General features: G+C 41.9%; 1 protein-coding gene across 2 annotated transcripts in view; it reads right to left on the bottom strand.

The window, feature by feature from the left end:
• Positions 1-662: 662 nt before the first annotated feature.
• Positions 663-16,363, bottom strand: part of DDX21 (DExD-box helicase 21) — a 31,942-nt gene continuing 16,241 nt past the window's right edge. For both annotated transcript variants that reach the window (XM_090058451.1, XM_090058452.1), the window contains exons 9-15: positions 14,997-15,158; positions 14,132-14,251; positions 11,959-12,032; positions 11,592-11,751; positions 6,993-7,127; positions 4,776-4,820; positions 663-1,737 (exon numbers count right to left, since the gene is read on the bottom strand). In XM_090058451.1, coding sequence (XP_089914577.1) covers positions 1,555-1,737; positions 4,776-4,820; positions 6,993-7,127; positions 11,592-11,751; positions 11,959-12,032; positions 14,132-14,251; positions 14,997-15,158 — 879 coding nt within the window. In that variant the 3' untranslated portion in view covers positions 663-1,554. The remainder of the gene's footprint in view (positions 1,738-4,775; positions 4,821-6,992; positions 7,128-11,591; positions 11,752-11,958; positions 12,033-14,131; positions 14,252-14,996; positions 15,159-16,363) is intronic.

Here is a 16,363-nt window from a genome sequence, read left to right as displayed (position 1 = left end):
ATTATACTACATTCTCACATTCAGCTGATGATGCATCAGAAACCAGTCAAGTCAATTCTTTCTTTGTCACTTTCTCCAGAGAAAAAATCCTTATTCTGCAGCTGCCACCTGTAGCTTTTGTTCTTGGTCAAGGAGCCATTCTGCATGTTGTCTTAGATCAGCAGGTGGCAACTCAGAGTCAGGGACCACATCAACCCAGGTCAGGTTCAAGCCAGTATGACTTTTTCCTACAGCCACTTCTCCCCATTCCTGACTATGGTACTGGCATAGCTCACAGCCATCCAGCCCTAACACATTCCAGCTCCCAGAGGAGGCAAAGCCTCCTGCTGCTTAAATCTGCCCAAGCCCCACCCCAGTCTACAGAGGCTCTATAGGCCAGATTCAGCCTGCAGGCAGTATGCCTCTAACACTTCGACCCCCTTCTTGTGGGATCTGTCTTCATTATTTTTCTCCTCCATCTGTAGACTTTCAATAACAACTTCATTTTCTTGCAGGTTATTGATCAACATTCTTTAGCAGGGTCTCAGGTTTTGCTCTTAAAGCACCTTTTTTATGATGATTCCCCATTTATAATTACGTTGATGTGTCAGACAAGACAATTTACTCTGTGCCATACTGACTTTATATCATTCTTAATCAAAATGTCATCAATACCAAAGACAGATGCCTCAGAAGAGTTTTTATTGCTTATATGGACCTCTGGACTTAGGCTATTTGATCCATAGCACAGATTCCCAGCACTTAAGCTAACAGAAAAACTAACAGACAAGCAGTTTAATAGAGATGATATACACAGTATGACTGAGTTTAAACTATCATCCGGTAGCAGCTTAACGTTTGGTCTATCATAAACCATTGTGTCCCTTCATTCTGCCCTTCCTTTATTCAGTCCCATAGCAAAGTAGTGTGCGTGCGCAAGCACTGGGTTTTTAAACATGAAGCACGCTTCTTGCAGATACAGGTAACACATGCAGTGCACTATTTGCTACATTAAGTAAGAAAAATGAAGCAACATCTAAAGCACTGAAAATTTAAGAATGCAATCTGATTTAAATGCAACTTTAAAAGACTACATCTAAGTCTTCTTTGTGTACTCCCCCCACACTACTTCAAAAAGTGTAGTTAAAATCCTTTTCAAGCCATGCATTCTACATCATTAACAACACAATCACTCCACTATGTACAGATCAACTTGTAGAAATAATGTTTTAATTCTTTTGGAAATGTACAGGTTTTAGTCACCAGTGAAGATCTCTATGTTTTATAACAGCCCAACCTAGAGAACTGAATGCAAATACCCCTCTCCTGGAATAAGAATCTGAAGAATATGCTGATGAATCACCCTTGGACATACCTGAGAGGGAGACAATGGTTGGACTTAAATTGTTTAAACTAAACTGTAATTCCATACAGTGGACGTTACTTACATCCATAACAATATTGGGAAAAAAATATCTTGAATGACAGATTTTGCAGGCAGTAGAAACTTAAAAGAGCAACCTATTCAGTGCCATAAAATATATTTTAGTCCCACTTCTGCAAATTTAATCAAAGCTAACGATCATATGCTCGGTCATGACTCCGCTTATGTCCTCTGTGTCTTGATCTGTGTCTAGAGCTGCGACCTCGTCTCCTGGAGTCTGAGGATCCTCTGTCTCCTTCTCGCTGGCTTTCTATCAGCTCAGGTAATTTAGTTGCTACAGATAGCTGCCAGTATTTTGAATCCTGCCATTTTCCCTGTTAAAACAAAGTTGCATGTATCAGTAGTAATGTGTGCAGACAACCAATTTGCAGGAATTCAACTACAGAATAGCTCCCAACTATAATAATTATAAAATGGAAAAATTAAGAACAAGCAAGGTATGCAGAAGCAAAGATCTGTATTTAGAAGTGACAAACAGTCATTTTAACTAGAAGAATAAGGAGCCACCATGACTGCCAGTTTGGTCAAAATACTAATGACTTAGTAGGTAACAAAAGTGTAAAAGAAAATCTGTATGTACATGTTAAAACATCAGCTAAATGCGTAGCATGAAGGAAGACTCTATTTTGTAGAGTATCGCAAAACAAAGGCCCTACACCCAGTCATCCCTGAAGAGCTCATCTCTTGAGTGCAGATCCATTCAGGAATGAATGCCTCAGCATAGAGCCGAAGCAGCAGAAATCTTACAGAACAGCCTCCATAGTAAAGGAGCCAATTCCTCCCCTCTCCCTCCCTGAGATACAGAAGCACAGCTAAAAAGAGATGAAAAAGCCACTTCATGCTTCTAGCCAACACAGTAGTTTGGAATAGAACTAACCCCATTTCAGGACACTGAATTAGCGCTTAGTTTGGTGTATGAGAAGGATGGGGGGAGCAATTCATGAAGAAAGCAGAGACGTAGTTAGGCAGAAGGCAGGGCAGCATGACACCTTAGAGCAGGGATGGGCAAAATGTGACCTGCGGGCCAGATCCAGCCCAAAGGATTTTATCTAGCCTGCAATGGCCCCACCTGCCCCAGGCATAGGAGGCAGCCTGGCTCATGGCATGTGCTGCTGATCTCACTGACCCTGGGTACACAGTGGGGCTGGAGCAGCACAGCAACCAGACTCTGCTTCCTGGTTGCTGGCAGTAGCAGCCAGAAGCAGCACTACAGCTAGACCTGGCCCTGCTGCCCAGGTACCCTGGTCCATCCATCCTGCACCCACTGCCAGGTGTCAGATGGAACAGGTAGGTGGAAACTGGCCTGGGACCCACACAGGCAGGTTGTGCTTGGCTGGGTGGATGGGATGGGCCCATGGGTGGATGGGGAGTGGCACCAGTCGGACAGGTGGGTCTAGGGTCAAGATCACAGGGCAGTGACAATGCAGCCAGGCAGAGACAATCTGCTGTCTGCACATCCCTGTGATGGGCACCAGTTCCACAGGGGTGTGCTGGGAACGGATCATGGCGCAGCCCTGTGCCCCTTCATTGTCACTATCCTGCAAGTCTGGCCCTGACCACCCACCCCACTCCGCACCTGCCCACAGCCCCATCCCATCCACCAAGTCAAGCACCTTCCTACAGGGGTCCTGGGTTGGTCTCTATGGAGACCCCAGAGCAGAATTACTGGGTGATCACAACACGGAGCCAGGTCCCAGAGCAAAGTCACTTCAGGAGTGTTGGTGAGCAGCTGGGGACCAGGAGAGGGTGGGTGCTGATCCAGCCCTCAACTGCTCACCAATACTCCCAAGTGGTCTTCCAGCCCAAATAACTGTCTGTCCCGCCTTAGAGACTAACTAGTTCAGAGAGGCACAGGATTTTTTAGGCTGCAACCTACTTCACGAGATGCTACAAAATCGATTTTTTCAGAGCTCAGAGGTACTAAACAGAAAGGAATAACGTAATTTAAATACATAAAATAGGGAAACGAGAGGATGGAAGGGAACACTACTGAGAGAGCAAACAAAAGTACATAGTAGGAAAGATCTGTATTTAGAGAGCCCAAACAGATAGCATCCAGAGTTCATTCACTTGCTCCTTTACCACAATCACATATGCCACCACTTGCTTATAGTGTCCCTCTGCTGTTTTCATTGGACAAAAAGGGCAGTCACTGTATGGAAAAAAAAAAAGGATACTAACGATGTAAATTCTAGAAAGACATAAAAACCTGTGGCAGGGGACTTTAACCTCCCTAGACAGACCATCACTGACTTCAGAGCAGCTGTTCTGAAACAGCAAAACTTTAAAAGAAAAAACAATGATTTGAATGCTGAACTGCAGAACACATCATCCACAGACTGGACTGTTTTAATTATGATCTCAATGAGACTCTGTATTCTTATTCCATTACCTGAACTAGTTGTTATAACCCCTGTGTTTCTCAATGGGTTAACTGCTTTATTTACCATTTTTGATTTCTTCAACCTGCATTCACCTCTCCCCTCTCCCTCATCCTTTGTATTTGAATAACTTTATTCCTTCCTACTTAGTACGCCTTCTCTCCACAAGTCTGTTAAAGTAGGCTGTAGCCTACTAATGCTTATGACCCTCTGAACAAATTAGTCTTTAACACTGGAAACATTTTCTGGGTGTGGGCTGGAATAGCTCAGCTCAGATCCAAGGTGGGCTGGCACTAGAACCCAACTGTCACTGCTTGTCCCCATTGTCCAGCTGTGTGGCACAGCACAGGAAAGCTTTCCACCGCTCAGCTACAGCATGGTGTCAGCAAAGCCCACAAAATGCCACCAGTGCCCACAAATGCTTCCAAGACCCCAGGTCAATGAGCCATATCCAATGGCTCTGGCTATAAGTTGCTGAACCCTGATCTATAAATCCTGCCCTGCCATCTGAATGAGATTAGTAAAATGAAAGCAGCCCAGTGTACCAGAAGAAATAACAGCTGCAGCAAATCTGATTTCAGAAGTTTTTGGAGAGACCAAAGACCACTGCACTTTAGCAAGCGAATTGACTGGAGAAGCTGAAGCAAACCAAGGAAAGTTCCACATTAATTTGTTAACAGACACTGTAGTGTAAGAAGTAGAACTAAACAAAATGAAAAAAAAAAAAAATCAAAACCTGATTTTGATCAAAGGAAAAACAGATTTCATATCACATTTATTGGAGGAATTTGTTTTAAATTTAGGGTGAAGGAAAGTTATGGTAGGAATTGTTTTTCATTGTGATTGTAAGTATTAAGTTTGGCTATGGAGTTCAGTCCAGCAAAAGGTGACAGAGAAAGGAGGCAAATCTATATTATGAAAGCGTTTGGGATCTCCTGCTATAAATTTAAGAACTCTACTGATATAGGTACCTGTATTTCTCGTAGATCTGAAGCAAGAATATCAAAACATACACCCTAAAAAGAGAATAATTTCAGTATCAGTTTGTTATATACAAACAGTGAAACAAAACAAAGCAGTACTATATTGCAAGAAATTGTGCAGAGCCAAGTTTAACTTGAAGATGTAAAAATTCTACATTTGGAAAAAAAACAGCAACAAAAAAAATCATCAACAGGTTATGGAGCAACACATCATACTTTGCTCATCTACAGAAGCTATCACTTCCTTAGCTGCATGTTCATGGTTTTTTCTCCTGCAAAGCCATTTTCTTCCATGTGTATTTCCATCTTTGCCAATAAATATACTGCTCTTCATTTCCTTCCTGCACTGTCTTTTGCAAGACTCGGCTTGTACATTCTTTTGGACATATTATTTTAATCCAAGGAAAAAAAAAAAAAAAAGGATTGATAAATGTACAATGGGTAAAAACATTTAGATTTAGAATAGAAACCTCCTGGATTTCAGGTCCAGGAAGGGCTTAGTCTGACAGACAGGCCAGTTGGGCTAAACAGGATTTCAAGTAATAACCAGCCACCAAAAGTGATTCAGAGGGTGTGCGTTACCAGTTATAGGTAAGGAAAGCCACATGCATACAGCACTTGCCCACACTGTTCAGAGCATTATTTTGTAGGCAACTGTCACACCAAGCAGGGGCACTAAAATCCAATGTAGACAACATCAAACACTATTAGAAAAAAAAAAAAAAATCACATCTGAAAAGGAAAAAAATTGAAAAATAGTTTAGGAGAGAGAATAATATGCTCTACTATTGTAAGTATCCTGAAAAGGGACTTAAAACTGGAAGTTCCCAAAATGAAATTGGTAAATTGTATATGAATTTCACAACTGTTAATATTTTCAGAAAATTAAATATTAGAAGAATGGGGTTTACGTACTTTTCTTCAAAAGTTTGCAAACCAAAAATGTATTACAATACACTTTTATTTTAAGGATAAAAATACTTACAAATAGAAGACAGATCCAACTACTAATTGCTCTTTTACTTAAAATCAAACTATTTTAAAAGAGCTGGGTCTATACATACTCATATCATTCACACATCTTAAGCCTTAAAAGAGAAAGTTTCTGTTAACTGCTGTGACCTATAAAAACAGAAATATTGGAACTGACTAATTACTAGATAGCAAACACTGTAAAGTGCACAACATACACCTGTAGATACAAAAAAATTATAATCTTGCACATTATATAGGCATTACGTTTAACAAAAATATCAAGTGATATCAGAAATGACTACTGTCTTCTTCAGCAACCCTGTTATACACTTACACAAATCACAGAACAGTGCCCATATTACTTATATTACTATACGTGCCTTTTAAGGATTTAAAATTAAAAGTACATTGTCTAATGTCATTGCTGTGACTTCACTGATCACTGAGTGCAACATTGTTAGGCTGGTAATTACCCATCTGAGCCCTCTTAGAACTGGAGATCTAAATCAGTGGTTCTCAAATTTTTTTGTACGAGGGACCCCAATATAAACACTGATGGCCAGTGCCGACCCCAATATAAACACTGAGGGCCAGTGGCCCTCACTTCCAACCCGCTGCCCCCAGCCTCCAGGCCCCAAGCCCCTGGTGTGTGGGGCAGGAGGTGAGCATATGGGGGCAAGGGCATGCCCCCGCCCCCCTCCAAGTAGCCCCTTGCAGGATGGAACTCTGCCAGCCTGCAAGGAAAAGGCTGTGGTTTCCCATGTTTTTCCTCCTTTAAGGGAAAATCCATTTTTTCAGTTTGTTTGTGACCCTTTCATATATTCTTGCAACCCATTTTTGGGTCATGACCTACGGGTTGAGGAACACTGATCTAGATGATAATGCTTTAAAATGGTTGTCAACAACTGTCTGGAGCTGCAGGCTGAAACAATCCAGCTCAAGTCCAAGGCAGGCAGGTGTTCTGACCTGGCTGCCACATTTTCTCTGTCACTGCTTCTCAATGGCACCTCCCTCACCCCTTCAATTTCGGCATGGGTTCAGCTGCCACCCATGACCAGCACAAGCTAAGGTCCCCACTGCTGAGGACTGCCCTGCCCCCAGGTCTGCAGACGAGATACAGTCCACAGGCCATATGTTCAGAGGCAATTAGTTTTCTCTCCTGCTATAAAGAAGTCCACAACCTTAAGAGTTCAGCATGATAAACCATGAAAATAGGATTTTCAATCTTACCATCCTTCCCTTGATAAAACACAGTCTGTGCACCTTCCTATCAATATCAATACCCAGCTGTTCTCTCAGTCCACGCCAAACATAGCTTATATTATTGATTTCTTCTGAGCTTTGCAGTATCATTGTAACAAATCCCTGTAGAATAAAAGGTAGAACATGGAACACCCTCGAATAATAATTTCACAGCAGTATATTCACTGCAAATTAATCAATATGCATCAATAACTTGCATATTCATGATTTACAGAAAGTTAGAAAATAAATACAGTAAAATCCCTGTTATGTGGCACAAGTGGGGAATGAGGGGTGCCGGTTATCTAAAAATGTCGTTTACTTGAGGCTGGCAGTTTTCAGAGCTCCCCCCACCAGCTCCTGGTCAGCTGGAAATTCCAGTTAATAGTGTGTTCCGGTTACTCAAATGCTGGATAACAGGGATTTTACTGTACTTTAGAAGGGGGTGCTTAAGACATCTAAGAAGTGATGATGAAGATGAAAACAGGAAAGTTTTTTACTACCAGCCTTTTCAAATTAAGAAAAAAGCATTACATGTATAAAGCTTGCAATAGTCATTTCCTATGTCTTTTACAATTAAATTAAGTAAGATAAACATATCCTTTATCGAGTTATACACACAATACAACTAGAATAGCAGATGACAGGCTCCTCTCCACAACTCCCTGAAATTCATCATCTTAAAAGATATTGTTTCCAACAAAAATGTCACATAATCCTTCAAGTTTAAAATGCCCACTCTTGACACTGGGGCATGCTAATATTTGCAGCTGAAGGGCCACAACTCCAAAGTTGAGGGATAGTCATAATAACTTATTTTTCCAAATCTTCTGACATTTAGAGAAGTAATTAGTTCTCTTAGTATTAAGTCAAACAGAATATAGGACAGGATAGCAATGTGAGAGTTAACGTCGACTGAGTTATGGTCTTGAAGATGCCATTCTGCCCTGCTTTTTATTAGGTAGGTTAAATTCAGTCTCAAGGTTGGCATTACTACTGCACAGGGAGAGCTCTGGCCACATGTTAAAAAGAGGAACTACTAGGCTTTTCAGCCAGACCCAACACCTTCTGTATTCCACCTGGAAATCAAGAGGCAGCCAATACAGATTCTAGAGCACTTTATTAGTGCTATGGGCATACAGCAAGATACCCTTTTCAGTAAGTGACTACCTTCTGCCCCAGGTTTTGCTGGAAATCAAGTATAATCCCACACAGCATTTTAAATCCAATCTTATTAAGAAATGACAATAGCAAGGCATGCATCCAAGAAAGACTACCTAAACCCATGTTAAAAAATAAAACAAAATAAAATAAAAAAGCTTTCCCAGTCCAACTGTTACTATGTGAGCATCAAGGATCCTAGTTTTCTGTTTAAAAATTGCAAATTCTCTGATAAAAACTACCAAAATCTGTTTTTCCACAACTAAAATGAAACACTACTATATATACACATATCAATTTCACACACTGTTTTACTGATACATTTATAATTTAAAAATAATCTGGAATCCTATCAGTACCGCAATTATTCTAATAAAATAAAAATTCTAAATATCTACATATTTTGGCACTTGACAAAAAAAAACCAACAACAACAAAAAAAAATTATCAGGGAAAAATCAGAACTCCCACTGCCCACTTTGCTCACCAGGACACAGATCTAGCTGCAGCTGTCCTCCCCCTGCTGCTTTGCAGCACTGAGCAACACTGATATATATACCAGTACCTGCCCCTACCTGTGCTGGTGGTGCTCCTCACTCCCAAGACAGTCCCACCTCCAGTCCTGCCAGTGCCCCTCTCTCCCAACCTACAGCCCCCCACCCTCCCCAACCCAGTCCATGCTGGTGTCCCTCACTCCCAACCAACAGCCCCCTCTCCCTGCCAACTTGCAATCCCCTGGTTCTGCCAGTGCCCTTCACTTGCAACCCACAGTCCACCACCTCCTAAGGAACATACTAGTGCCCTGCAAACCCAAACCACAGACCCTGCCACCCCCCAGGTGCTCCTCACTCCCAAGCCACAGTCCCCCCAGCCTTGTCAGAGCCCCTCACTCCCAGTTTGCAGCCTCCTGCTCCCCCACACAGTGCCAGAGGAGCCCCCCAGCTGCCCATCCCGCCTGGGCCAGAGCACGGCAGCTGCAGTGGCTCTGACTTGTGTGGGCAGCGGTATAGCAAATGTGACCCCAGCACAAGCTGGAGGGAGGAGTGGAGGCCTATGGCGTCTGCTGTCCTGGACTGGGTCTCCTGTGCTGTGCCAGGCAGCTTAGCCACGTGGGTTCACCTCCCCCATGAGCAGCATCTCCAGGCTGGCCCACCCCTGTGAGCAGGAGCACTGGCCCCATGCCACCAACCTGGCTAAGCAACTCCCTCCTGCCCCAAAGGGCCTCCTACCCCACTGGAGGGACAGTCCCCCACCCCAATGCCCAGGCACCTTTGCCCAGCACTGGCAGGCACCTGCCCCATCTTACACACCCATCCCCTCCGCACAGCCTTGCTATACCCCTTCCTCCCCACCCCATAGCCCCCTGGACAGTCCCCAAGCCCTGGGCCTCCAACCCCCATAGACTTGCCTGCATTCAACTTCCAGGGCTGCTTCTACCACCCAGCCTGGCTGCATGCCAGTCATATGTGTGTGTGCGCGCACATGCACTTGGGGCCCTTTGCCTCCACATGCCCCAAGCAGCTCCTTGAAGACTGGAATGCTACCAGCCTGCCAGGGGAAACCCACTATTTCCTGTGATTTTCTCCTTTAACAAGAGGAAAATCCCCATTTTTCTGCAGCAAATGGAAAACCTGGGTTCCTGGTGAGCATACAGTAGTAGGACTACCATAAGACCATCCAGTTATTAACTTGTCTACATTTCATAATTTGCCTGCCATTCCCAAGAAAATGAATATGCACCACAACCCAAGTGTTTAGTCCAATGTGGACATCATTGCAGTTCTCTGAACTGAGCCTCAACCACCTTTTTCACCTAGACTCGCTACGCTGTATGCATAAAATTAGTGCGCACCCTCTGTGTTAGGAAGAAAACGTGTGAACAGGCACACAAATCCAAGCTTCCTTTAGTGAGCCTTTTACACCAACAAATAGGTGGGGATCAAGGCAGGTTTGGCCTTAAACTATTATAGAAACTTTCTTTCTCTACACAAAATATCTAAGGGAGCTGAGGTAATAAAATCAGATATCTGATTTTCATAGTCAAGAGGAAGTAAGCCAAGTGAACACAAGTGAACTGGAGTTTGTTTATATACACACTGTGTATTAAACCACCCGCATTTGCAATTTTATTTCAGTTTAGATTATTCACTTGAAAAATTAACCGAGTTAGAAAAGCGTTCATACATACACACACACACACGTCTTAGTTCGTCTGTCTGTGTCTGTCTGTAACACTCTTAGAGCACTCTGTTTGGTTGTCTCGGCAGCCAATCACAATGCTTACTGAAACAACCAGCGTGCTCTGCATTAGACAGACACAGACAGATTGCCAGACACTGGAGGGGCGTGCAGCCAGATGTGGAGCAGCAGCGCAGGGCAGTGGGTGGTGGCAGCCACCCACCACTCTGCACTGGGGGCAGGGGATGCACAGCCAAATGCAGAGCAGCAGCAGCAGCGCAGGCTGGTAGCTGGCATGCAAGCTATGTCCCTGCCTGCACGGTCATTCTTGACAGGCAATTAGCTAGTAAAAACATGTTTTCTTTGCCAGTATACAGTTTAATTCATGAGTGGCTGAAGCTACTTGTCCTAAAAACATGGAGGGGGTGACTAGAAAAATTTCACTTAACTAACTTGAGTTAATTCTTGGGCTTTCAGGGGCCCAATCCTGCAGGGGAATCCCCAAGATATGCAGAATTGGGCCTCTGAAGCCCTGGAAACACCTGCGCAGGGTAGCTGAAAAGCAGGCTGCCCACACGCTCCTGCTTTAAAAAACAGATATCTGCCACAAAACAAAAGCACAAATTTATACTAGAATTTATGCAAATTTATACCCAGAAGTAGAAAATGACAGTTTCTACATAAAATAAATTCTAGTTCAATTGATGTAATGAGAGAAATAAAACATTTGATGATAAGGGAGCGAAGAAGTGATTAAACTGCTCGCCCTAGAGAGTGCATACACACACTTAAAACATTCGACCAGCAATTCAGTGAGAGGGGAAAAATATCTGATCCCCCAATCCAGGCAGGGATGGAGGCACAGAGAGAAATACAAGAGAGAGAGAGTTGGGGGGGGGGGGGCGGGGGGGGCGGGAGAGGGTAGGACTTTTCGATCCTGGGGTGGAGAGAGAGAAGCTACTCTATCCCAAGGTGGGAAGGGGGGAAGCCACTCGATCCTGAGGTTACTCATCCTGCCCTAGGCAGTTCCAGACCAGTATGTCAGTCTTACAGACAAAGACCAACTATAACCATAAACTGTATTAGTGTTTTTAACACAAGCAGAGACCAGATGTCTTTTAGACGGACTACAGTTTTAGAATGGGCAATATCTGGCACCATTTTTATGCCTTTTTTGTAGACAGGGTCAAATTTTTCAGATATTTTAGTTCTAAAACTTGCAAAAAGTTATAAACTAAATATTCTTACCACATCTGAATTGAGTAAAGAACGCTGTTCAATGGAAGTAGCTCCAGAAATATGGGCTAGTGCTGCAGCCAGGGCTTCAACTGCTCCCTTTTCTTCTATTAGCCATCGAGCAGACTCTTTGAAATAATCAACAGCCGTTTGAGGAACAGAATCCAGACACCTAAAGCAAGAATGTTATTTATCAAGAGGCAAGAGACAAATTTAAAACACTGAAATACTGGGGCTCTGTAACAGAAGAAAAAAATACAAGGGGATCCAAACTTGATTAGATGGAGATCAATGAATAATTTATATTCAAGCCAACATGGACTGACACTGGAAAGAAGTCAAATGGCACAGGAGGATGATCCATTATCACTGAACATACCTGATTGCATCTTTGCTGGAAGCCTTTATTATATCTGTTGCAGTGGGAACCCCCACACGCTTAAAAGTAATTCCCTAAAATTAACAAAAAAAAGGAAAGAAGGGAGTTACATGATCCAATTTATTTATTAAAAGGATTGACTCAATGTATATGCTGCCCTTAACACAGGTTCAACTTACAATAAGAGAACAGAATAAATTTACAAAATAGGAAAATGACAAGAGAACAAAACAACTTTAAAAGCCCAACTAGTGTTGAAATTCATCAGAATTTCATCTTCCCAAGCCAAAAAACCTGGAATATTCAATCCATTTCAGAGCTTTCCATTATCAGGCCAGAGTACCATCATTAAAAAAAAAGGAGCTAGCAGAGCTTATTATAAATTGGGGGGGGCGGCACGTATAGTCCTTAAAGTATTTCAAACCTTATTTAAAGGGACTCTTAAAAAAGGGGCAGAATTAAATACTAAGAAATAATATTAATGAATTATTATTCATTGTGAATTTTACTTGCAACCCAGCTGGCCCAAACTTGACCAGTCAGTTTCACTCTTTCCAAGCAGTTAATTAAGTGCACATAAGGGCATTTAAGAATGCTGCAGCATTTAGTACTCAAGTCACTACCAAAGTCCCCAAAATTATTTAAAAGAATTCTTGTTTTTATTATAATTCTATTAAAATTATGCTTCAATAAAGCTTATATATAAAATGTGCATTTTGAGCCTGTGTATTTATTTTATCAAGTAATGTGGCATGCAGAAATTCTAAAGCTTTTTTATTACATGGGAAACCATGTTTCCCCATTTGCAGAAGCACACCCAGAATTGTGCCTCAGGAAACAAGGAAACTTTAGTAGGTGCTTCTCAGAGTTTCAGGGACCCAGTCCTGCAGTGGAATCCCCAAGATGTACAGGATCAGGCCCCCTGAAGCCCTGCATTGGGTGGCTGAAAAGCAGGCTGCCCATGTATTCCTGCCTTAAAAATCAGATATCTGCCACAAAACAAATGTATAGTACTTTTTTTGCAGCCACAAATTTGGGCAGTTGTGGCAACATGACAAAGGGCACAGATGTCTGTTAGGTTTTGCTTTGTGCTGTCATAAAAATATTTATGGTAGTACACACGCAATACCAGTTTGAACCTTAGAAATACTGGCTCTGGCAAGGGTGGGAGAAGGGAGGAGAAGAGAAGTGGCTGTGGAAAAGAGGCATTAAAAAATTTGACTTTTACGTTTTAAAACAAGGCTAGCAACAGTTACTAAAACCATAATCTGGCTTACCAGTAATTGAACCCTGCTCCCCCTACCACCCAACCTAATATAAAGCCATTTTTTTTCACTGTAATTACCATTGGGGGGGGGGGGAGAGAGAGAGAGAGAGAGAGCAGGGATGGGGGGGGGGGGCAGTGTTTTTAAAGTCTGTTCAGGAATGATACTTACTTCCTGTTCCTAGATATGCAGTCAGGCAATACAGTGCTATGTAGTACTGGCACACAAACCTCAACTCCTTTTAATGGCCAATAGAAAGTTGTTTTGATATTAATTTAAATATTTTCTAACCTAACTACATGCTTTGCTCAAAGCAAGTACAGTAAATTGCCACAAGCCTTTATAGGGAATGATGGCGTCTAAATCTAACAAATACAATGGACCAAAAGTAAAAGTAACCCGCTGAAATGCAAGGGCCTGCGATATGCAGATCAGAAGTAAATGAACTTTTGGCCTTAAACTTAATAAATCTATTACTCTCTTTTAACATTGTTTTGAAAATAACCCTCTCCTCCCCCCCAAACAGAAAACAGTAAGTAGGGGAGTGGGAACCAAGCTTAAAGATGCACTTTATTAAAGTATATGCCATTACACAGCCTTTATAAAGAACATTGAAAGTGTTTCGCCCTTAGTGTCCTAAATTTTATGGGCTTGAAAAGCATATTGTAACTAATGTTTTCTCATTGATTATTAAGCCTATCTTATAGAAGGCCATATACTAATTGCACAAATGGTTTTGACAAAGTTATTTTAGTTAAAAAAAAAGATGACAAATCAACTTTAACTGAAAGGATACTTATCACTGTATCCTTTATGACAACCCAGTTAGTACACTGTTATATATGAGGGTAGCTTGCAAAACCCTTACATTACTAAGTATTCATGACTAAAAGAAAATCATGCTGTACCGCTTTCTGTTCCACATATCTGAGTTGATATTCTTCCTTCGGCTGATAAAAGCAAATGCAAATCCCAGTCCGTCCAGCTCGACCTGTCCGTCCTGAACGATGAATATAGGACTCTACATCCTTTAAAATAAAAGCAAAAAATAGGAAGTATTTGATTCAGTTGTTACTGCTGTAAAGTTTCACAGACTCTATTATATTACTTGGGTGTAACATACTGTCTGAAAATTATTTTAAATTATTTATTTAAAACAAGTTTCCAGAATTCCTCCTAAAACCTCTATGAAATAATGCTTAGAGATGATGTGACATACCTGTGTTAACAAGGTACCACTACTACTCCAGTTTCAGCATAAGGCAACCAAATGTACAGATTTGCTGCTGTATCTTTATGCAGACTTAAGTGTTGCAAACATTACATGCTTATTACAATGCAATAAATTCCCAAAGGAGTAAGCATGTTCTTGACAGAACTCAATTCACCCTTCTCTTTGTATCGTCCTGAATTTCTCTAGCCCTTTCCATTGGGCTCTCCTTCCCATCCAACTGCGGCATCAGTCATTCTACTCTACAGTTTTCCCAAATCCCTTTCAAAGTATCACCACTCATTGCTTTGGGGAGAAGTGTAATGCAGAGGTTCCAGACAGAGTGACTGGTAAGAGCAGCATTCTGAGAAGAAGATTTCCCATCATTTACTTCTGATGCATTCTAAGTTGCATTTTGATTGAAAGACCATCTCTGGTAAACAGAAGCTTCCTTACAAACTAACTTTAATGCTAGCAAGTTTAATAGGACTTCGTTACTTTATTACATGTAAACTAATTAAAAGACTGCATTATAAAAGATACCCAACATATCCATCTTTTACCTTTGGTGGTGAACCTTGTACAACCAGGTCAACTTCAGGAATATCTAAGCCACGAGCAGCCACATTGGTTGCAACAAGAACTTTAAATGCACCATTTCTAAAACCCTTCAATGTTATCTCCCTTTGTTTCTGAGGAATGTCGCCATGCAATGACTGACAATCCTGTAAAACAATATGACACCATTCAGAAAGGCAGTAAGAAACAGTTCTGTGCATCATGCTACAAGGAAGAATATTGAAGAACTGAAATGTTTTAGATTTATTACAAAAACGTTATACTTCCAAAATATACCTTCTACATAGTGCTTTAAAAAATGGGGAAGCATTATCCCCAATTTCCAGAATGAAGCTGAAACAAGCCACACTGCACCACTGCCAGACTTGAAAACAGAACCCATATCCCAACTTCCAGCCCAATACCCTAGGAATAGTAAATGTTGCTTCTCAAAACAAATCCCATCTCTGATATCATGCTATCCACGCTATTATACAACCACTGTCACTTAACTTCCTTTTGCAAGATGCACATAACCATCTGATCCACTCAGAATCAGGATAAATGTAAGTTTTAAAGGATCAAAATGGAAATTATTTTTAAGAGCTTAAATAGATAGTTTAAAACTCTAAATCATAAGCCAGAAAAAAATCATCTCATTATAAACACTCAAAATTAATATAAGTTCCATATTAGAAAGAGATTCTCTTCTTCCTAAAACACTGTCAAATGCATATGTGGTCAGTTTCCATTCTGTCTTTCACCTAGGAGCAGATGCAGCTGATTATAAAGTCACAAACAGAAGGCTCAAAAACAGGTACAGGACTGCCTTCTCCCCTCCATCCCCCAATTTTTTTTGGCCGTACTTTCAAGGAGGAGTGTTTTACATATAAGGCCTACATGCTGGAGCCAGGCCACAGAGCCACTCTCTCCAGCCAGCTGGACTATTAGTGTTGTCAGGGTGAAGAGGCCTGCTGCAGAGCAAGGACTGGTTGCCCTCTGGCTGCTTTGCCAGTCGTAACTACCACAGACCTACCATCCTGGCCACCAGACCTCGTGCTGTGCCTGATGCTGGAGGTGGAGCTGGAGCTGCTATGGCATGGGACACAGTGGCAGCTGCTCCAGCTCTAGTACAGAGCACATGCTGGGATCAGGAGCTGAAGCTGCTATGGCAGCTTCCTAATGACCCCATCTGAGTCTGGGTGCAGCCAGGGACACAAGGAAAGTTTGATACCCCTCTTTTAAAAGGATGATCTATAGAGGGAATGGATGTATAGTTCATCAACAAGCTTAGATATCAAGATATTAATGACTATATATTTTTGTCCCCTTTTCTTACTTGCCAAGACCAGAGTTTTGCATTTCTCTGCAA

The sequence above is a fragment of the Crocodylus siamensis genome, chromosome 7 (assembly GCF_052110815.1).
Source record: "Crocodylus siamensis isolate JL-2025a chromosome 7, ASM5211081v1, whole genome shotgun sequence".
NCBI classification, from domain to species: domain Eukaryota; kingdom Metazoa; phylum Chordata; order Crocodylia; family Crocodylidae; genus Crocodylus; species Crocodylus siamensis.
This window is presented reverse-complemented; position numbering and strand designations above follow the sequence as displayed.